This window comes from Neovison vison, chromosome 8 (genome assembly GCF_020171115.1).
Source record: "Neovison vison isolate M4711 chromosome 8, ASM_NN_V1, whole genome shotgun sequence".
Taxonomy (NCBI): Eukaryota; Metazoa; Chordata; class Mammalia; order Carnivora; family Mustelidae; genus Neogale; species Neogale vison.
The window spans coordinates 136,135,412-136,158,471 of NC_058098.1; the positions used below are offsets into that span (position 1 = coordinate 136,135,412).

General features: G+C 46.2%; 1 protein-coding gene across 3 annotated transcripts; it reads left to right on the plus strand.

Annotated features, from left to right (window-relative positions):
• The first annotated feature begins 1,113 nt into the window (after positions 1–1,113).
• On the plus strand, positions 1,114–20,492 carry E2F6 (E2F transcription factor 6). 3 transcript variants are annotated; one of them, XM_044262066.1, is made up of 7 exons: positions 1,114–1,473; positions 8,043–8,097; positions 11,866–12,082; positions 14,063–14,218; positions 15,689–15,803; positions 18,636–18,783; positions 19,262–20,492. In XM_044262066.1, exons 1-7 carry the CDS (start codon positions 1,366–1,368, stop codon positions 19,309–19,311), a joined length of 849 nt encoding a protein of 282 aa, XP_044118001.1. In that variant the 5' UTR covers positions 1,114–1,365; the 3' UTR covers positions 19,312–20,492. The 3 variants fall into 3 exon arrangements, with proteins under 3 accessions (XP_044118001.1, XP_044118004.1, XP_044118002.1); XM_044262069.1 differs by having other exon boundaries at positions 1,136–1,239; XM_044262067.1 differs by having other exon boundaries at positions 1,457–1,473; positions 11,942–12,082.
• Positions 20,493–23,060: the final 2,568 nt, after the last annotated feature.

Consider the following 23,060-nt stretch of genomic DNA (forward strand, 5'->3'; position numbering starts at 1 on the left):
TAAAAAACATTCATTTCTGGTCTCTGGAGCTTGCCTTTCCAGGGACTCTGGTTGGTGAAGGCATATTTTAACAACTCTGGACAATTCTCCATTCTGCAACAAAATTTGGTCTTCTAGAGACTTAGCCCATATGTTATTCTCTATCTCAAGTCATTAATTTAGCAAACTTTTACTGAGCCCTTAATATTTGCCAGGTACTGTGCTAGATGCTGGAGCTACAAAGATCAGAGAATGCCTCTCACTGGAAAATTTATAGTATAGTGGGAGCCAACTTCCAGCAGAAGCCTCCCCTGCCACACCTCAGGCTGGGTAGAAACTCCTGGTCTAGCTACCACAGCGTTCAGTTGCTGCCCTCTACCCTGAATTTACCGCATTGCATTGGGTTTTTATTTCAAACATGCCCTTGTCCCTGTTCTAAGTATTTAATAATTTAATTCTCACAACAACCTTATGAAATAAATACTGTCTTTATTCCCACTTAACAAATGAAGAAACTGAGGCACACCGTGATTAAGTAACTTGCTTAAGGTCTTGTAAACTTAATAAGGAGAGAGAGAAGCCAGGATCTGAAAATACACTTTCTGACTCCAGCTTTAAATGTTCCGTTTATTTTTCTGTTTCCTCTATTGGGATTTGAGATTGAGTCTGTGCCAAATATCAAAGAATATCTCCTGTACCAAATATCAAAGAATATCTCCTGTACCACGATGTCTAATACAACAGATAATCAATAATTTATTCATCAGATAAAAGAAAGAAGCCTATAAATAAACAATTGCATACCAGTTTGGTTACCAATATTTACTAAGCATCAACACCGGGCAAATGCCTGCGGTGTGCGGAGGGAGCTCAAGGTTAATTAACAGTCGCACGCTCAGAAGTTTCAATGATCAGTGTTGACAATTGCGTTCCCCCGCCACCGCGGCCTCTTCCCTCTGGCTCTGTTCCCCTCTTCCGAAATTCCTGCTCCACCTCTTCCTCTCTTCTGCCATCCTCTCCGTGGATTTCGGGTCCGGGCTTTCTCGGGCTCCGGCCGCCGGGAGAGGGTTAGTGCGTGGGAGCGGGCAGCGGCACGCATGCGCACTGGGGGCGGCGCACTGCGCATGCGGGAAGATGGCGGGCCTGGCGTCCTGAGAGCCGTGGGTCACCCTGCACTCTTCCCGTCTGCGTTGTAGCTCCCGAGATCGTGGAGCGGTGCCGCGTTCGTTCGCGGGCCGGCCTAGGCAGTGGCGCCTCCGAGTAAGCTGCGGGCCCGGTTCGTGCTCGGCCCCCGGGACCCGGCGCGTTGGGGGCGGTGCCCGGCCGGAGCGGGAGAAGGCGGGAGAGCTCGCGGGGTGCGAGGCGAGGGACGGCGGGCTGGGCAGCATGAGTCAGCAGCGGCCGGCGCGGAAACTGCCCAGTCTGCTGGTGGACCCGGCGGAGGAGACGGTGCGCCGTCGGTGCCGCGACCCCATCAATGTGGAGGGCCTGCTGGTAAGCCCCGGGGGGGGCCTGTGATGGGAGCGCCGGAGCCGTGGCGCGGCGCGTGGTGGGGCGGGGGCGGCTCTCAGGTCCCGCAGCCTCCTCACGTTCGCTGGGAAGCCGGACCCACCGCCCTCAGGGTCGTGAGTTTTCCCTGAGCCTGGTTCGGAGCGGGAGCACCCGGTCTCCCTGGCTCTCCAGCTGCCCGTCCTGTGCTCTGAGCGCTGTCGGAGAAAATTGCCCAATTTCTCATTTTCTACCTCTCCTGGACCCTCGCGTATCTCTGCAACTTATTTGTATTTGTCTTCGTCCTCCTCTCCCATTCTCTTACTTGGCTGTAGCCATTTAAAACCCCACACTACATTACCCACCCCACAGGCTGCCCCTTCGGCAAATCCAGGAAGGTCGCGCTCCCTCCCTGCGTAAGGTTAGTTTCCTCTATTCTTGTTTTAGATTCGATGCAGTATATTCTTCGTGGTTCTCAGAGGCATTGATGAGTCCATGATTTTCCATTTCTCCCTGTATTTTCTTTTCTACTGGTTTCTTCCATAATAACGAAACATGAAGTTAATCTTGCCCCGTCACCATAGTGGCTCAGTGCTCAAAAGTAATTTACGAGCATAATCTCATTTAATTGCTGGCAGCAGTCCTGCGAGATTATCATTCTTGTTCTCCATTTGTCAAAATAGATTTGGAAGTGTTAAGTGGCTTGCCAGTGGTTTGATAGTACCTGGAAAAGCCTGGATTTAATCTCACCGCGTCTGACCCCTGATGTTAAATTCTGGACCGCTTCAACTAAATCCTAAATATTTCCTCACCTTAAAAAAGCCTTCCCTTAATTCTAGATACCCTGTCATCTGTATCTCTTCCCTCCAGACTTTTCCAGAAAATTGTTTGCTTTTACTCCATTGTCATTACATTGCTGGGCTGGGGACCTCTGCTCTCCGTACAGCTCTTCTAACCAAGTTTGCCAACAGCCTTGTCAGTTCCGTCAGATGTTTCACCCCTTATCTCTAGTTTCCACACGACTGACCACTTGATTTTGTTGGAACCTCACCTTTGAATTGCTGTTTTGGCCATATGTACTCGTGGTGCTCCGTGTACTCATCTGGTCTCTCCTTGTGCAAACTGCTCTTTATCTCCACATTTCTTAGGTGTTGGTGTTATTTCGGGTTTTCTTCTACTCTCTCTACACAAGCTTCATGTGGGATGTCATTGGCCACTCTTAGGACTTCTGATACTGTCTTTATCGGTACTGTCTGTGTTGGTAGTCTTAATCTTTGAGGCTTTGATAAAAGCCCTGAACTCTGAACTGTGGAAGAACCAGTTAATTTTGCACTTAACATCAGAAGATACACACAGCCCTTGAAGTCTTAGATATTCTTATCTTCTTGGGCAGTTTCAGTTACTGTGCATTAACTCCTAGATCTATAAATCCAGCTCAGAGCTTTCCAACTGTCTGCTAACGTTTCTTAGATTTCAAACTCCTATCCATAATTGAACTCATTATCTTCTTGCCAAAGCTGGCAACAGCTTTGCTCTCTCTTATCTCTATGAATGGCACCACACCCGCCATATTGCCTAAGCTAGTCGCTTGGGTATTATCCTTGCCTTCTCCCTTCTCCAAACTGACCCTCTCTGTCCTCCCGATCTAATGAAAATTCATCACCAATACTTGGCACTTCTCACCGTCTTTCAGATTGTTGCAGTGTTTTCCTGCTTCTGGCCTTGCCCCCAGACTTCTAGATACTCTTCACATAGTAACTATCGTGGTCTTTTTAAAGCATGTTTCTGACCATGTCATTTGGCTTAAAGAATCCATCGCAGTTTCCTGGTGCTTTCAGAACACAGTAGAAACTTCTTAATATAGTCAGGTTCCTGGATTTATCTTTTTTTGAACTGCTTATAGTTGCTAGATTTCCAAATTTCTGTATTCGTTTGGATCCCTTCTCCACCTTCGTTTTGGATCTCACTCCACCTTCCCCAAAAGCCCTTTTCCTTGTTACCTCCCCTGGTTTTCAGGTCTGGGTGTGTAGGTTCCTTGTCTGAAGCCTTCCCTGACCTGTCAGGACTAGGTTAGGCACTCCTTCTGTGCTCCGAGAGCACCCTGTGCTTACTTACCCTGTCTGCAGCATGTGGCTCTTAGGTCCCTGAGCGCAGTGACTCTGTCCATTTCGCTGTTACATCCGCAGTGGTCTGGTGCCTCTCACAAAAACATTTGGCACATAGTTATTGGATGACTGAAGTAGGTACTCGTACATGTTTGGATGTGTGTTTATTTTCCTGCTTGTGAAATGGTGATTTAAACTGCCCTCTCAGTGTTTTTTAATTGGCCAGTGACTAGATATTTAATGAAGTGTGTTGCTATGCAAAGATCAGTCCACTGTCTAGTCATGTATTTGCCTGAGTGATAGATGTTTCCCCAGGTAAATGGCTTGAAAACTGGATTTTAGAGAAGGGAGGAAGTAGTATTGCCTGGAGGTGGAACTTAGTCTGCACATTGAAAAATGAGGAAAATTTGAATGAGGAGAATGCAGACACCTTGGACAGGGGTCTATTTCCAAAGGGTTCTTAAAGGAATATGACTCCCCAAAATAGGCGGAACAAAGAGACATCTGTATAGAGAAATGTTTCACCAACTTAGAGGCAGTGCTTAAGGTTTTAGTCCCTAACACTGACGTAGTGTTCTGTCCTTTGTCCTTTAAGATCTCAAATTATAATTGATTCTGCAGTCTTCAGATGCAGGACTCGTAACAGTCGTAAAATTGCTTCCATTGTGCAGACTTGCTTGTCAGGAGCTGCTGGTTCCCGGAGAGCTGTGTGCGTTGAGATCGTACTGATTTTCAGTCTGGCGGTCTCTGTCTTCTCCATGCTCTCCCCAGCGGAGATGCAGACAGGCTAGGTATCAAGCCTGAACCAGTTGGGGCACAGAACCAGTTGGGTGATTGAAAGGGAAAGTTTTTAGGTAGTCCATTCTTGAGGTTTCTCTACTACTGAGCTCTCCCTTGGCATCCCTCAGGGGATTTACCAGAGACTAACCTCCCCGTGAGACTCCTCGAAAGGACTGAAGACCGTGACAGCTTCCCCAGTGGCGGGTGGTCAGCACTAGAAGCAGCATTCTGTGCTGGCACCCGGGCAGGTTAGTCCCGTAGATATTGGAGGACTACTATCCTCACGATGCTGAAAAGGTCAAAAATAAGTGTCCTGCACAGGCACCACTTTGAAAAGGCCCCTATTGGCCTAACCTGGGACAATCTGAGCCTCACAGTAACAGATTTTATACTCGGAGAATAAAATAAGCATCCAGGCTCCTCGAATGGAGGTCTTCAAGTATAGGCTGTCCAGCTCCTCCAGATCTTTAGACACGTGACGCTAAAAAGACCATTATCTGACCCTCTCTCTCCCCCCACCCCAGCGCAGCCAGCACACACTAGTGCGACAGACCTGATACCTGCTCTAGACATTCCTGTTCCTAAAGGAGGAAATGGGAGTCACAGGGCAGTAATGGTCCAGAGTAGTTCTGAAAATGAGCTTGCTAAGTGTTAGAGATTTCTTGGTTAGGTCTCAGGGAACAGTTCTCTGTGCTGCCAGCTCTACCCTCTGGGCTGCTGGTTCCACTGTCTTCCTTTCTTCCTCATGAGAGGAAATCCCTATTTGTAGCTGTTGCTTCCTGGCAGTAGAACTTTGGGTATTGAGTAACCTTTTTCAATTTAAACAGTGTCCCCTTTCATCCAAGCTGACAGTGTTTTCGCTGATACAGTTCTCCCGAAAACTGTGTGGACCTTCTGTGAATCCTGTTGCGGCTCACTCCGCAGACAAGCGTCCCACCTCTCTTCTGGCTGAACCCTTCTCCGCCTTAGGCTCCTGTTGAGTGGCTGGTGGACAGGGCCCTGGGCCTTCACGGAGGCCTGGCTGAGACTTAGAGGATCTGTGGGGCTCGTCCTTCGTCTCTGTCAAGGCCTCTTGTGTGACTACACAGCACTCTGAGGCAGCATCTCTGATTCACCTGAGGTCTTCTCCGGAGGCTGTGCCGTCACACCCTCACTGTCAGCTTCATTTTTTTTTTCAGTTTTTATTTTTTTTTTAAAGAGAGGGGGAGGGGTAGAGGGTGAGAGAGAATCTCAAGCAGGCTCCACACCCAGCGAAGAGCCTGACTTGGGGCTCAGTCTCACGACCCTGAGATCATGACCTGAGCAGAAATCAAGAGCTGGACACTTAACCGACTGAGTCACGCGGGCGCCCTTCACCGTCATCTTTAGATTTCACCTTGGATTTGGTCTTTCTCAGGTGTCATTTCTTAACTTGAGCTTCTGGAGAAGCTGGGAGGTTTTTTTTAAGATTTTATTTGAGAGTGAGTGAGCAGGGGGAGGAGCAGAGGGAGAAGCAGACTCCGCACTGAGCGGGGAGCCCACTGTGGGGCTCCATCCTGGGACTCTGGGTTCACGACCTGAGCTGAAGGCAGACGCTTATCCAAATGAGCCACCCAGGCGCCTCAAGGCTGGGAATTTTAAAGTCTTTAAATCCGGGTTCCTTTTTGTTTAAAAATCCCTTTCTTGAGTTCTCCCTCACACATTTTACTGTAGGCTGCAGAGAGAAACCAGGTGCCGCAGTCCGTTTGGTGTAGAAATCTCAGGTTACCTGACCCATGACTGTCAAGTTCCCACATTAACTGCAGTCAGCGGTGTTGCTAAGGGTTCTCTCCGAGCTTAGCAGACATCTGCTTTCTTCTGCTTTCTAGTAGCATGATCTTCTCTTCCTTTTGAACCTTCCCTGGAGTGCCCTCGGAGTCCAGGTTTTGCTGAGCATTTCTTTAGAAACTGCTGAGTTGGCACAGACTTCTTGGTAATTATTTGGTGGTCACATAAGGGAACATCCTTGAGGCACACGCTAAGTTCCATAGGGGTCTGCCATGTACCCTCAGGTGATTCCAAGGGAAAGAATTACACGCGTATAGAGAAATGATCGAGCAAATGTCCATTAGCACCTGGGGGGTTTGGATGAAGGGTATGTAGCAGTTCTTAGTGCTGCTTGTGTCCCTTTCGTGAAAGCTGAGATTATTTCAAAATAAAAAGAAAGTGGGTATCCCTGAGAGGAGCATACGCAGTCTCCTTTTGAGAGGGACCTTGATGGTTACTCACCTTGAGTGGGAGCTGCCTCTGTTCCATCTCCTGTTTGCACTTGCGGGTTCGTACCGGGGTCCGTACCAGAGTGGAGAGCCTTGTCGGCTTCCTCCAGGGGCGAGGTGCGCTGCTCTGATCCAGTGGACCTAAATGACATGGGCCAAGTGCACGGATAGCATTTCAGTTACTTTTTTTGTTCTTCTCCCTAATAGCTCACTAACGTTTCTGTGAGGAAACATTTATTCTGATTTTTTTTCCCCCAGATTTTATGTATTCATTTTAGAGAGAGAGAGTGAGTGCAGGCGGGGCGGTGGAGCGGCAGAAGGAGAGGGAGAAGCAGACTCCCCCGCTGAGCAGGGAGCCCGATGTGTACTAGATCCCAGGACTCTGAGACCATGACCTGAGCGAAGGCAGATGCCTAACTGACTGAAGCACCCAGGCACTCCCATTTATTCTGATTTTAAAGTCACTTCAAAAGGAGTCTTGTGTAGTCCTTTCTGGGGCCTACTTGTTGAATGCCGTTTACCAGAGTTAGGGTAGCAGGAAAGGCTTGCCAGATGTCAGGCTGATCTAGCAAGAGGATGCATGTTGTATTAGAGCACAGAAAATGATGCTTGATAATCTCTCGGGGATCTGTCTTCATGGTGTCCACAGGAGGGAATCTTCACCCTGTGTCCTTGTGTCTTAAATACTCACCGTTTCAGAGTTCTGAGTTACTGCACAGTTGAAGTTATCTGCCACAAGATCCTATTTCAACTTCCCATGTTAACAAATACTTACCAAGTGCTTGAATGTACCAGGTGCTCTTCTGGTTCAAAATGCAAAATGATAATAATCTCTTAGGGTTGCATAGGATTTTACCATCGACACAATTTCTTTTTAATCTTCACAGTAGCTTGGAAAATGGGCAATAAAATGATATCAACACACTGTGTTACAGATAAAGGCCAGGATCTCTCAGCATCTAGGAAGTCGGGTGGCTGGTAGTCCCAAACCCCCATCTTAAGCCAAGAACTATTTTGTATACAAAGGAGACGAATGTGTCATTACTACGGACACTGCGGTATTGTTCACCCATAGGATTTATACGTACTGGGATCTGCCCCAGAGAGGCCAGGATACTGTTGGGACTCTTCCAAGATAAAGAGATCATGTTTTCATAGTCAAAAGGTAAAAAAAAAAATGGGGGGTTGCCCATTGGACTCTGCTTTCCCATAGCTCTTGGTGTAGACAGCATGCAGTGCAGCTGCACTTATGGCACAGTGTGTGGGAAAGCAAGCTGTCCTTGCGTACATACAGTATGCAGGAAGGACTGCCTTCCCCCAACTGAATTATTTCCCCAGGGTGGAAAAAAATACAAACCCTCATGTTATCCAGGAAATGCTTTTCATTTGCTTTTGCTCATTTTGCATTATTGTCTTTGAATTACTAATTTAAATTTCTGTATTTTCTTTTTTCCAGCCATCAAAAATAAGGATTAATTTAGAAGATAATGTACAGTATGTCTCCATGAGAAGTAAGTTGATCCTGAATAGGTTTTAAGTTTTTTAGTTTGAGCTTCTTATGATTTAAATGATGTATTTTAAGTGTACATAAATTTATGGAAAACTTAAGTAAACTTAAGTAAAAGTTGAGGTTGTGGGCTAAATAATGTACATGAACACTGGCTGATTCTTTGTTGCTTTTAGAAATCATTTTTAAAATGGAGTGGTCCATGTTTAAGGGTATTTTTCTCAAAATTCTGTGAGATCAGTTACTTGCTGCCATCAGCAGAATTGAAGGCGGTTGATGACAGGACAAACTGCCTTTGGTCCTCCAGACTTCCTGTGATTGACTTTGCTCTCTCCCCTTCCTGCCATGGCCCGGGGTGCAGAGTCATCGAAAGGAGATGGAGTACCATCTGCTGTGGTTCCCATCCTTCTGGAAATTGTTACCGTAGGTAGACCCACCCCTGACTTCCCCTTAATTTGGTCCTAACCACAAGGAATAGACCATGCCTAGATCCATATGTAGATCTTAATATCAGCCCTGAATTTCTTCTCAGCCCCTGCCGCAGTCTCACGCGTGGCTGGTCCCCGGGTTTGGTCAGTTTTGCGTGGGACGCGTGTCCTCTGACCGTCTCCACCACCCCGCGGTATTGTCTGGCGCACACTGAGCTTGTACAGCGCGAGCTGTGTTAAGCTCTTGGCGTGGATTATCTCAACAGCCTTTAAAATACAAATGTGGATTATTACTCATTTTTTTATAGATGAATAAACTGAGGCCTCAGTCAGGATTCACCCCACAGCTCTCAGACTCGAGCCCCTCGTCTCAACCTCTGGCTGGGGCTGCCGCGTCCAGCGTGGGTCCTCACACCCTCTCCAGCGGACGCGGCGCACAGCCTCCGCAGTAGCCTCTCTGCTTTCAGGCTCTGGCGCCCTGCTGCCCGTGGGATTTCCGGACACAGTCCTGGGATTGGGATCTCACTCAACCTAGTATTCTGCTACAATGTTCTATTGCAAATAGAGAAAACCCTGACTCCTCCTTTATTTGGTTTTATTTATTTGCCTTAAATTTATGAGCCACCTCATATCCTTAAACGAAACAGGGCAGTAGAGAATGGCTGGACAGAAAGGACGCTTACAGGTCACTCCAGCTCCACCGGGCGGCCTGGCCTTCCAGCTGCTGCCCTCGCCATCTCTGCCAGCTGCGGGCTCCCTGAACCCACCCGTTCTCAACCATGGCTCTGTCTCATTAAGCCCCTGCCCTCTGTGAGGGGAGAAGCGCTTTTTCTCCACCTTTCCGTCCTCGCCCACTTACCCCTTCAGGAAGATTTCTGTCCTCGCCCACTTACCCCTTCAGGAAGATTTCCGTCCTCGCCCACTTACCCCTTCAGGAAGATTTCCTTACTCCCACTGCAGTCAGGTTCCATCTCTTCTCGGGAGCTTGGATGCCTCACTTGGCTCTGACCTCAGGACATTGTGATGGCATTCCATACTAGATTAGGGAACAGTTTTGTTTGAAAACCTTTTGAATCATGGTTGTATTCTGTCAGCAACTGTCAGGTTACATGTTTTCAGTTAATACCTTTCTCAAGTCACTTTCTAAAGTGACTAACATGGTGGGAATATACTTAAGCTTAGAAGACCCTGTCGTGTTAGCAGGTAGGGTGATTAGATGTGTGCTTTTTCAAGTTAGAATTTCTCTGTCGTAGTCTGCCAAGTTTTTTTGTAGAATGGTGACTTTCTTCTAATTAAACATTTTAATTCCTGTTTATTCCTGTGTGATCATTAAGTGTAGGAGTGGGCTCCACAGAGAAGACATGTGCGTTATAAAACACGTACTTGTGTTCTTGGAGTAGCCACCAGTGGGCTTTAAACTGAATGTGACATTGTAGAGTTTCTGGATACAGGAATTTCCCGATTGAAGACAAGATGAATATTTCTTTTGACATATACTCGCAGTCATATGCTGTGAAAGTAGAGAAAAGGAGAGATCATATAGCCCACACCGAAAGGACAGCTGGGTTATTTTTAAAATTATTTACTCCACACACCAAACCGTAAGAACTTGTTTTTTAATATCAAGTTGAGAAAGGTGAAAGGAATACTACTACTCCATTCAGGCAAACACGTGAACTGAGCCCCTCTCTCACACACTGTAAGATTGATAGAAACCCCACCTGGATAGTAGGTTAGCAGGACAGCCATTCCTTAAAATACACTTGTACCTGTCAATTCAAAATCGAGGAACTTAACTAAAGGAAACAGAGATGCACACAAAAATTTAGCTACACGGAGATTTCCTGAAATATCAGGCAAAAATAGCAAAGTTGGAAACAGTCAAAATTTCCAGTATTGGGGTAAGTTTAGCCAGTATCCTTGTAGTTAAATATTATGCAGCCCTTAAGAATAATGTTGAAATACATTTGTTGCCAAGTGAGGCTGTTCACAGTGTTGAATTAAAGCAGCCTCTTATTTTTGTTTTTAAAAGTTAGGTGTACATACTGGGTATTTACTCTAAAGGTACAAATTTGGTGATCCGAAGGGGCACGTGCACCCAAATGTTTATAGCAGCAATGTCCACAGTAGCCAAACTATGGAAGGAACCTAGATGTCCATCCACAGATGAATGGATCAAGAAGATGTGGTGTATATGCACAATGGAATACTCCGCAGCCATCAAAAGAAACGAAATCTTGCCATTTGCGATGACGTGGATGGAACTAGAGGGTATTATGTTTAGCAAAATAAGTCTATCAGAGAAAAACAATTATCATACGATCTCCCTGATATGAGGAAGTTGAGAGGCAATGTGGGGGCTTCTTTACTTCTTTACTTCTTTACTCTTAGGAGAAGAGTAAATGAAACAAGATGGGATCGGGAGGGAGACAAACCATAAGAGACTCTTAATCTCACAAAACAAACTGAGGGTTGCTGGGGGGGGGCAGGGAGAGGGGGTGGGGTTATGGACATGGGGGAAGGTATGTGCTATGGTGAGTGCTGTGAAGTGTGTAAGCCTGGTGATTCACAGACCTGTGCCCCTGGGGCTAATAATACGTTATATGTTAATAAGAAAAATTAAAAATTATTTAAAGAACATTACATGTACATATTGACACTTACGTGTGTCTGTGTCCTGAGGGGACAGGGTGTGTATGAAAAACCAAAATCATCATAGTGGATGAAGGAGGGAGGGAATTAAAGAGATTTTCCCCCCTTCGTTTCCTTATCTTTTAATATAGGCTAGTGCATATTTTAAAAAATATAGAGATGCCACTTTCCTCAAGATGTGGTCTAATGTTTTAATAGAAGACTAATTTGAGCTCTTTAGGAAACTTCCAGCTGGGTTACACTGTGATATGCGTAGGAACAATTTAAGTGTTAAGAAGAAAAAGACAAGTCTTTGCCTTCGCTTTATAAAGAATTTCTTAACTGGAAGGCCCAATAAGAAATTTCATCTTAAGAACCATTTCTAACCCTATTCTGGGAGTCGTATGGGTAGAAATGCAAACTCCTGACCCTGGGTTAGATAAGATGCCACGGACTCCTACAGATTCCCACGCCCGGGGACTTGGCTGCATGTGTCAGATCCTCTAGCCCGAAAGCCTTTGTTTACCTGAGATAGGCTGCTCCATTTGTATCCAGCGTGAGCAGTCTGTTTCATAAAAATGAGCTGTGATGTGTTCAGTGTGTGGAATTTCTGTAGGTGTCTGTGCCTGCTGAGGAAATAGCTTACTTTTCTTAATGAGCTGAGAAAGAAGTGCTATTGAGAATTTTATAAATTTGTTTGTTTTGTTTCCCAGAAGCTCTAAAAGTGAAGAGACCTCGTTTTGATGTATCTCTGGTTTATTTAACTCGAAAATTTATGGATCTTGTCAGATCTGCTCCTGGGGGTATTCTGGACTTAAACAAGGTTGCCACAAAACTGGGAGTGCGGAAACGAAGAGTGTATGACATCACCAATGTCTTAGATGGAATCGATCTGGTTGAAAAAAAGTCTAAGAACCATATTCGATGGATGTGAGTTGGTTTTGAACTTCTCCTGGCTTCCCCCGCTCCCCCTAAGTGACAACACCATGCTTAAAACAGACTAGATACCAGCAGTGTTTTGACAGGACAAAACAAAGTAAGAGATGGCTTCTTGTTAGGAAAGGATTCTATGAAAATTTATCATGTTATCCCACAAGATACATATTTTTTTCCCTATTTAGGACTAAATGAAAGCCGTAGACCTCGAATAGCATTCAGATATTATGGAAAAGTGGAATGGAATAATGATTAATTTTAGGAGTTTTGCTTTTCGAGATCATAAGAAGGGGACGTCTGATTGTTAGATTTTTTTTTCCCAGTGATGATTGATATCAGGAGAAAATTAGTTAAGGCTGTAAAACAGTGTAACGAACACTTAGAGGCTTCCCGCCCCAAGGGTTGTAATTCATTTTTCTGGGGCAAAGGCAGGAAGCTAATCTACATTCTTAATTACCCGAGATGATTATGAGTCAGGCTATGGATCACACACTCTTCTGAATGTAAAGAACAATCAGTAGACACTGTCTAAAAGGCCATTGCTAGGGGTGTCTCGGTGGCTCAGTCACTTAAGTGTCCACCTCTTGATTTTGGCTCAGGTCACGATCTCAGGGTGGTGAGCTCGAGCATGGAAGCCTCCTTAAGGTTCTGTCTCCCCTCCCCACTCGTGCATGTGCTTTCGCTCGTTCGCGCTCTCTTAAAAAAAAAAAAGTTGCCAAAGACTTCATGTTTGATTAGGGAGGACTGTGGAAAAAAGATCTTCTGATACAGATGCAGTTACTCTACAGGTGTGTGTGTGCATGTGTGCGTAAGAAGTTAGCTGTTCGTGTTTACAATAGGCAAATCTTGTGGATCAGTAAGAAGTAGTTGGCAGCGTATACGTACATATAAATACATTTCATTACAGGCAAATGAAAAATCTACCAACCAAGATCATGAAATGGCTCTAAATAATGAACTTTGCTGGTGGAGGAAAGTGGTTCCTAAAGGAAGTTAATTTTTTCAATAGTACAGAAATGCAGATTGAATTCTAATTTGAACATGTTTGCTAAATAACATTAACACTTTCAAGGTTAACATCAAACTGCATTCTGAATCAATAATTGGAACAGATTTGAAAACTAGTAAACCAAAGGTAAAGTGGTCACAGCATTTTTCCTCTTTATTTTCCATAAAGAAGAAGAAAAAATATCAGTGGTTTGGTTCATATCATACCAATATGACATGGTAGGTAGTAATAACTTAAAAGGTGTCTTTTAAAAGTAATGAATATAATCATTATATTCACATAGAACCAAGTAGAATATGCACATGAGGGGGAAAATACTCAGAATTTTAGCAAAACTATCATTTTAGTCTATATTCCTTCTTTTTCATAGGGGACTAAAAGATTATAACTTACTAAAAGTCCTGTAGATTGTAGATCTGAGGCTTAACAGTGTTACTGACTCTTGGTCTGTGCTCAGTGAAGTCTATCAGCTTTGCTTACTACCCCTAATTTCCATAGAGTTACAATGGTTTGTTGGGTGTTTTTCATTCCCTGTGTAAGAGACTAGAAATGGAGGCTCCTGGGTGGCCCAGCGGGTTAAAGCCCCTGCCTTCAGCTCAGGTCATGCATGACCCCAGGGTCTTGGGATTGAGCCCCGCATCGGGCTCTCTGCTCAGCAGGGAGCCTGCTTCCTCCTCTCTGCCTGCCTCTCCACCTGCTTGTGCTGTCTCTGCCAAATAAATAAAATCTTTAAAAAAAAAAAAATAACTAGAAATGGGGACAAAAACCAGTTTATGTATAGGAAGAATAATGGTTGTCTAGAGTAGAAGGAGGTCACGGGTGACATTAAGTACCTCGCTTTGTCAGGTCATAAAATACCTGGTGGAGAAGTTCCAGTAATAGGACTTGTATTCTCTGTAATCTCCTGCATGTTACTGACGGTGAGGGGTTTTTTTTGTTTGTTTTTTAATACCTTTCTTTTAAAGAGGATCTGATCTTAGCAACTTTGGAGCTGTGCCCCAACAGAAGAAGCTGCAGGAGGAACTTTCTGACTTGTCAGCAATGGAAGATGCTTTGGATGAGTTAATCAAGGATTGTGCTCAGCAGCTGTTTGAGCTAACAGACGACAAAGAAAATGAACGATATCCTTTAACTCTGTCTTTTTTTTTAACGTTTTATTTAAATTCAATTTAATTAACATAAGCTGTGTCATAAGTTTCAGAGGTAGAATTCAGTGATTCCTTAGTTACATACAATACCCAGCGCTCATTATATCACGCCTCTCCTTAATGCCCGTCCCCCAGCTTCCCCAGCCCCGCCTCCACCAGCCCTGTTTGTTAACTGTCGTTTTTTTAAAAAAAATTTCTCCTTCCAAAGCAGGTTATTTTAAATAGTAGGGTCAACTTGGGGATTTAAGTAATATATTCAAATATTCAAAATACAAAATCAGACCGTTAGAAGTTTTAAAAGCCAGTAAAGGTTTAATTGTGTAGCCTCAGATGTGCACAAGTAATTGCCTTTTGCTTCTTTATTTGCTGTTGGTTCAGGTTAAATGCTGCCTCGTGACCATGTACCAACATCCATGTTTGCATTTAAAATAAAAATAGTGGCGCGCTCTTGTTTGTTTTCTTAGTCAGAATGCTGTAAAGATAGTAAAATCTCTCTTGGCGTTTGTGAAATGCAGGTTTTCCCTAATTTGTGACCTAGAGTTTATTTCTGAAATAGAATGAGATTGTCATTGAAAAAGCACTTGCGCTGCCGCTCTGGCCCACGGAGCCTTGTAGAGCCGGCTGCGCCTCTGGGCCCCGCAGGGGAGACCGGTCTTTGGTGGCGATCTTCCGGGTCTCCCGGGTCTCCCGGGCCCATCTGCTGCTCCGCTCTCGCTGCCTCTGTGAGCCAACACGGATCCCCAGCGGGTCATGCTTCAGGCTTAAACTCCTCTATTTCCGTAGTCCGGTTACTGGAAGGAAAGTAAATGCTATTCCTCTACCCAAAAATCTGTGAGCAAGAAGTATCGGGAAAACCCAGTAAATGATGTAATTGGTAAAATTTCAGGCAACACTGTAAAAAAAATGAAAAAATACACGTACTGAGATGGAAAAGCATTTGGCATGTGAGAAACCCCACGAGGACATGATGGCCATGAAACACTGATTCTCCAAGTGGTCTTCACTCTTTTACAGAATTTTTTTTCCTCCTCATATTTTAGGAGGTTGTCATCAACACTGAATATTTTGTCCCCAAAGGTTCTCATAATATGATCTAGCAGTGAGTGAGGAATGGGGGCAGGGAGTAAACACTGACACTGGAGTGGTTTCGTGTGCGTTATTACTATTTTTCCCCAGATACTGTTATAATTACGGCACTGGAGTTTAAAGGGCTGCTTCAAGTTACAAGTATTGTAAAACACTTTGTAAAATCTTAGGAATTGTTGATGAAATAGCAATAATTATATATGAATTAATTTTTTACCAATTGCTTTCCTTAATTGTGAGCTTGTATCCCATAAAAACTACAGGGATTCTAATGTTACACTTGTATGCATGTATTATAAGAGAGAAATTATCTCCTCAGTAAGTAGCATTCTGCTTAGACCCTTGACTGATGCTAACGCTAGCGTATGTGACGTATCAAGATATCCACAGCATCCAGGCCTTCCACGAACAGATTGTTATTGCTGTGAAAGCTCCGGCAGAAACCAGATTGGATGTTCCAGCTCCCAGGGAAGTAGGTATCCCTGCGTTTCTCCCATCCAAGTACTAACCAGGCCCGACCCTGCTTAGCTTCCGAGATCAGACGAGATCGGGCGCGTTCAGGGTGTATCCCTGCGTTTCTAAGAGGATTTTTTTAAAAGTGGGAGGCAGGTCAGCGGCTTAGGCTGTGCTCTGTCACGGTTGTAGTAACTCCATCACTTAGTGACCACCACATGCATGCTAGTTGCCTGCCTGATACCGCTTCAGGCACTTGACACATTTTAACTTGTTTCAAATACAGAGCAGATGGACTAGTCCTTATCCTCTTAAAGGGGAGGAGTTGGAAGCGCGGAGAAAGATAGGTTTCTCGTGATCACACAGTAAGTGAAGCACCAGAATTCAAACCCAGAGAGCGTGGCTTCAGAGTTTGTGTTTAACTCTCGTACCGTACACGTGCACACTCGACGGCACCCAGTGCCTGTGTCAACCTGTAGTAGACGATGGCACACTGTAGTGCCTCTTAGAGGACTCCCCAAGAATTGGCCTCATTGTTGAAGTTCCGGAAGTACGGTGTGCTGGCAGCGAGGGCTCTGGGGAATTGATCCCAACCACGCCCATCAAAGACTAAGGAATAAACTAGAACATTAACTGGTACATTCAAAATAAAAAGTAAGATAACTGTGCGAATGAAAATATTCCTACCAGCTGCCAGCACACTCCTTCCCTTGCAGGAAAGTTTGTTTTGAAAGATAATTGTCATCAGAAGGTTGCTTGGTGAGGATGGAATCAGAACCAAGGAATGTGGCCATTCATGGGACAGATCATGAAGTGGTGACAGCCCGATAGACCCCTCGGTGTCCTCTGCATTGCCGTAGGGAGCCCCTGCCCCAGAGTGAGGAGTACTCTCCACTCATCTCCTTTCTCTCTTCTCTCCCCAGCGCACCACTGTCCAAGTGAGCTCCCGTGTTGGTAATTCACAGGGCGTTATAGATAAGTTAAGGGACAGCTTTTAATCCAGTCACACTCAAGTTCTGACTTCTGGGTGATGTTTCCAAGTTATTTTATGTAGATTTGGATATATTCCACGTTTCCTAAGTAACTGTTAACACTTGATAGAAGTCGTTTGAGAGGTGTTTAAACTTTTTTTTATAATGAACCACTAGGTGCCTCATTAGCGCAGTAGGTAGCGTTGTCAGTCTCATAATGAACCACTGATCTTCCAACACATCCTTACTTTGGGATGCCAGTGGCGGCCCCTGCTGCGGTGACTGGTGAGGTTCTGGGTTCCCCCTGTGCTGTGAGCTGCTTCAGGCTGTCGTTGCTAAATTCTACTGAGTTTGTGGATCACGCCCAAGATAGTCCAGTTCAGAGGCCAGTGAACGTGGGCCCTTGGGCAGCCGTTCTCAGCCGTAAGTAAGTGGGAGTGGTAGACAGGCGCACAGTGTTCGGGGCGTCCTGCCCCCACCGAGGTCCAGGGTGAGATCTGGGAAGCTTGAGCCAGGGTGGCTGGACTGGCCTCAGGTCAAATCTGACTGGCTAGATGTTTAGGTGTAGTCTCACCGGCACACGGCCCCATGTCCTGTTTAGACATTATGTCTGGCTGCTTTTCTCTCTGTAATGGCAGACTTACGTGGTAGTGACAGGGATGTATGGCCCACAAAGCCAAAAATGGCTACTGTCTCTCCCTTTATGGGAAAGGCTGGTCAGCTCTGATTTGGCTGAGGACTGAGGAAGTCCTCAGTTGGCTGCCAGGTCTGAGTACCGCAAGAGTTTGTTTTGTGTGGAGCTAAGTCTTGGCTTGTGTGAGCTGTGCCATTGGAGCCAGACCCGGCCTGGCAGTCCAGAACCTGAGCAGGGATGCTCCTTCTCTGGCCTGCACGTCTGGTCCTGGAGAGCTGCAGAGAAGGTGACGTGAGGTTTTGAGACCTGATAAGCTGCGTCTCCTGGAGCCTTGCTGAGAGACCCCAGTGAGATGTGGCGAGCAGGAGGGGGCGCACGGCGTCTGTACCTCGCCCGGCCTCGCCGTGTGGAAATGCAGAGAACGGACTGTGATACTTGAACCCTCTTCTAGTCAGAGAAACAAAGGAATCATTTATAACTAGAACTGTTCCTTGAGAATTTAGCATTCATTGGTCCATTCCCAGGTTTCAGCGCACGCACACGCACACACACAATTCAGCATAATTCTCAGTAGAAGCACCCTACTTCCTGATTTCTTACAGAAAATAAGTATTTTAATTCCGAGTAAATTTAAAGCTTCACAGCCAAAAGATGTGAATAATAATTAATAGTTGTTTATATGCGGTTCTTCTGAGTATTTTGTATGTTGCTGACGTGTGTTTTGTCTGGATCCTATCATCTGGCTTTTTCTGCGGACAGAGACCTGCCCGTCCGTTACTGTGCTACCTCTTCAGTGTTTCGAAGAGCTAAACACACCCTTAACCATATGAGAGACTACAGGGGCTTTTAGACTTCTTGGTCATGCGAACACCGATTTCGGACTCTCAAGTACAGCCTCCGAGAAGGCCTCAAGTCACTGAATGGAGAAGGGCAGGCCCTCCAGTGTGGAGGTGTTCACATCAGGGCCCGGAGGTCCTGGCTGGGTAACCCAGGAGCCAGGGCCGTGCCGTGAGTTGGCCGGCAGCTCAGTGGCTGAAGCCAGAGTGATGAAAGCCAAGTACGTGATTCTCTCAAGTACACGAGAGAAAGAAAACTGCCTGAACGTAAATTTTCAGACATAGCCCTTGAATTGAAACTTTGGAAGTTCTAGGAAGTCATTGTCAATCTAGTAAGACAATGTCATTAATGAATTCTCGCATTCATCCTGTGTGTCTTTTTTCAAGCTCTTGTATGTGTCTTTTGCCAGGACTCGATCACAGTCCACATAAGGAGCACCCGAGGCCCCATCGACGTGTATTTATGTGAAGTGGAGCAGAGCCCCTCGGGCAGTAAAGCATCCGCAGGGGCGGGCGCCTCTTCCTCTACAGACAGGCCTCCGGAGCGCCCCGACAAAGGTAATTGTACCCGTCTGGTCTCCGGGACCTTCAGGAGTCTACTGGTTTTTTGAGATACAGATAGATACAGGCTCTGTGGCCTTACAGCTCTTTTTATACTTTCTAGCCACAAAATTGAGTTTAAGAATGACTAGGTCATTCTTAACTACAGTTTAGACTTTTTCTAAGAACTTAATAGTTAAATTCCATGTAGTTTTGATCTCAGAAATGAAGAATTACAGTGGGTGCCGAGGTGGCGCCCCTGGTGTGGCGTCCGGGTGGAGAAGGCCGTCTGCGTCCTCCGGCAGGTGCTCTCCGGGCGCGCGCGAGTCCGTTTCTCCTCTCGAGACTTCCAGCAGCCTCTGCCCTCAGCATCTTGGTACGGCTCTTGACCAGGGTCTTCAGCCTTTCTTTGAAGCGCTCGAATCCCACATTCTGTACCTGTCGACCTCTCAAACCCTCACTCAGAAGAATCTCCTTCGTGTTTGTTGTTTTGCAGAAGAAAATCCTCCACAGCAAAGTGAGGAATTGCTGGAAGTGAGCACCTGAGAGCGCTCCGGAATTCGCGGGCTGAGTCCCTGGGGGCGTCCTGGGGGGTGAATTCTGCATCAGATTGGATCCTCAGCAATAAATCATCCATGAAATTCTCTGGTCCTGACAGCAGCATCAAGGCCAGTAGTGGCTTTGAGAAGCCCACTACTTCGATTACTGGATAATTATGGTTTCTGCATTTGAAGAAAACTCTTTTTATAATTATTCACTGTGTTTTGTCCGTGAAATGGACATCTTGCCTACTGAAATCACCTCACCATGGAGAGAATCACAAGAGACAGACGGTCAGGACTGGAGCGGACAGTGCTTCGCAGACTCTGCTCTTTCCTTTGAGGATCACGTGTCATTGTCACAAAAGAAATTGCCTTACACGGGTTCACGTCTGCAGTTAGCTGTTAAACGTTGGGCTGGTGTGTGCAGGCCTCTGAATGTGCTGCCTTTGTATATATCTGTATAGTGTTTAGATTACTTATATAATATGTCTAAGTCAAACTTTTCACCCTTGTACAGCCAAAATAATGTATATATGGAAAGTAACAGACAAATTCTCTAATTTCTGTGGTATCTATAACTTATTAGAATCCTCTGAATGGGGGTTAGAGGAAAGTTTTTTCCAAATTTCTACATGTAGAAGTATCATAAATATGCTATACATTTAAAGTTCATGGATTTAATTAAAGTATTTCAATATGGTTCCCAGTGCTGACATTGAAATCTGATACTTCTTGATTTCAGGCTCCCTACAGGGTTACTGTGTCTGAGCGGACTAGCACCATGCCCTAAAGCTTTAGGGACAAGTATGGAAATACTGTCACGGAATGGCTTAATTCATTGCAAGACATGAATTTAATCATGATGAAAATTGGAAACTATTTTAACCTTTTTGCAAGCAGATTTTGTAATATGTTTCTGTATACAGCCTTGCTTTTCAATCAAAGGGGTTTGCTTTTTATGAGTGAGTTGTACCCTGCCCTCTCTCCAGCTCTGATCCCACATTTCCAAGTACCTAGCGCTCTCTACCTCATGGGTAAGTCACATACCACTCTGTGCCTCAGTTTACTCAGTAGTTCACCGTTAGACTGTGAGCTCCTTGAGGGACTTTGTCTTAATCATTGTTATACCCAGCGCCTTGCCCCAAGCCCGGCACATCAGAAGTACTCAATAAATATTTGAACAAATCCTCTAGCGCGTGAGTGAGTGAATTGTAAAACTGGACTCACGGTACTTGGCTCGTCTCCCGTCTAGGGTTCTCGTCAGCGTCATTCTGATTCAGGTTTTGAGCTTCTCTTGTTTTCCGAGAGAGATTTGAAGCAACTTCAAACGAAGGCCATGTTAAAAAAGATTCTTAAAAGAAATCAAAAATCACAATCCTGAAAAATACTGCTAAGCGTCTGGGATTTGTTTACCCCGCGTCCTGCGGGGAAGGTTTCAGATGTCCGCTCGTACGTGGTGGCCGGAGCCGTAAGAGGAGGTGAGCCCGGCTAACGGGCGGGTAAGCCAGAGAAGACGAGAGGCCCGTGACCGTTAGGCTTCTGGGAAAATACAGGTGGAAAAGCCTTCCCCGAACGGGAATAACGGGCCGGGAGACGAGAAGGCAGTGCGCCCCGAACCAGCAAAGGCGGCGTTACCAAAAGTGCCTGCGTCGCTTCTGGGCAGCAGCTGGTTCCTTCCGGGTGTCATGTGACAACGGTTCTACGGATTGTTCGGAAGGTGGAAGGAGATCATGGAAGCAAAGGTCCTGGAGACACATCCTATAAATCATCCTATAAATGAACTCTCTCTTCGGGTGTTTGGTCTCTCACTGTTAAAACCACTAAAGCCCGCGCGCTCCCATCTGGCTCTTGCTCCCAGCCCCACGCTCAGCACGGCGGCCCGTCTGCCTGTGTGCCCGGCTCTGCTCAACTTGCTGCCACCCAGCCCTGGTCAGAAGCCTGAGCGTCCCCTCTGTCCTTCAGGCCAACATCCCAACTCTCCGGCCCTGGGCCAGCCCTGCCCTAGCTTCCAAGCTTGTTAACTTGCCCAACGAGCCCCAGCCCATACCAAAAAGGCCCGCTTGCCGCGCCCGAGCCGCACAGCGCACGTTGTCCCTGTGCCTCTGCTCCAACCCTTCAGCCTGGAATGGTCGTCCTCTTGTCTTCATTCCGGACCTGACTGAAAGCCCTCCTTCCACTTTCCGGCCGTCGCGCCCGCAGGCAGTCCCCGGCATGGGGAGGCCGCTGTCCTCGGTTGCTGTTCGGTTTTTCCGCCGGGCTTGCGTGCCCTCGGGTGGAGGGACTCCAGTGTGTCTGTGCTGTTCACGCTTCTCTGCAGTTTCTACTATGCTTCTGCTGGTTGGTAAGAGAAGTGACCTTATTTCATTCCACCCAACACCCAAGAATTTAAAAACAAACCCTGATTTTGCAAAAACACAGACCAACAAACTGAATTTTCACTGGAAGAAAAAAGAAGTTATAATTTTACCAGTTTTGCATTTTGTTCAAATGACGGCACATCCGCCCAACTCTCCCTTGCCCCAGGAGACGAACGTCCTTGTGGTGTGGCGCACTGTTTTTGAGATCAGGACTTGAAATGTGAGGCCATTATGAGCCCTTTTGGACCTGGGCTTTGGTCCCAGGGACACGCGTGGACTGCTGTCGCGTTCAGTGCTGGAGGTTGCACAAGTAAACGGTCGCACCGCGGAAGGATTGAGGACCTGAACACAGGACCAGCACTTCTCTTGGGAGCGTGAATGGTAAGTCATGTCTCAAAACCTCAGAAATCTGCTATTTGATTATCTCCCAAAATTAAAAATGGAAACCAGAATAAAGGCACTTAGGTCATTAAAAGCGAGTCCCATGTCACAATGTGCGTTGACTGTTGAATGCCACCCCCCGTTGGCATACCTGCTCCTGTGGACCCTGCGGCCAAGGATGAGGTGGTGCCCTCTGGCTCAGTCACTTGCTCTGACCACTGGGACAGAGCTGGCAGCTCGTTCGCCCAAGGCCCTGTTGTCCTCACGGGTGGACGGGGCTGTTTGGGTGGACTTCGGAGGACAGGGATGCTCAGAGGAAGGGGGTTACGCAGAGAGAAGGTAGAGAACAGAGTGAACAATGAAGGAAAGAAGGAAGGCTTTTCAGGGGAAGGGCATTGGCGTTCGGAACTTGAAATTGAAGTAGAACTCCTGGCTTCTGCTCTCCCATCACACCTCTTCAGAGGAAAAGCGGTGGCTTCTCTGGCAGCGAGTCTGGAAAACGGAATTGGGCATGAAGGGCTCAGTCCCTCCCAGGTTTCCTCTCTTCCTGTCTGTGGAGGTGAGCACCTGGTCTCCCCGCAGTGCAGCCTGCGGTGGCTATAGCAGTGGTGGGGAGGGAGGGACTGAACGGGGAGACATTTGGCAGCGTCTGGGAAGCTTTTTTTGGTCTATAAAGTTTATCTTGGGGGCACCTGGGTGGTTCAGTCATTCAAGAGTCTGACTCTTGATTTTGTCTCAGGTCATGATTTCACGGTTGTGGGATCAAGCCCCGTGTCCGGCTCCGAGCTCCATGGAGAGTCTGCTTGGGGGTCTCCCCCTCTGCTTCTGTCCCACCCCCCGACCCATGCGCGTGCTCTCCCTTTCTCTCTCTCAAATAAATCTTGAATAATTTTAAAAATTAAGAAAAAAATAAAGTTCATCTTTTTGAAAGGTTCCAAAGCTAGTGTGCACGGAACATAGAAAATTTAGGAAATTAGAAAAACTGCTAGTTTATTCCCATTATTTCACTTGGTAG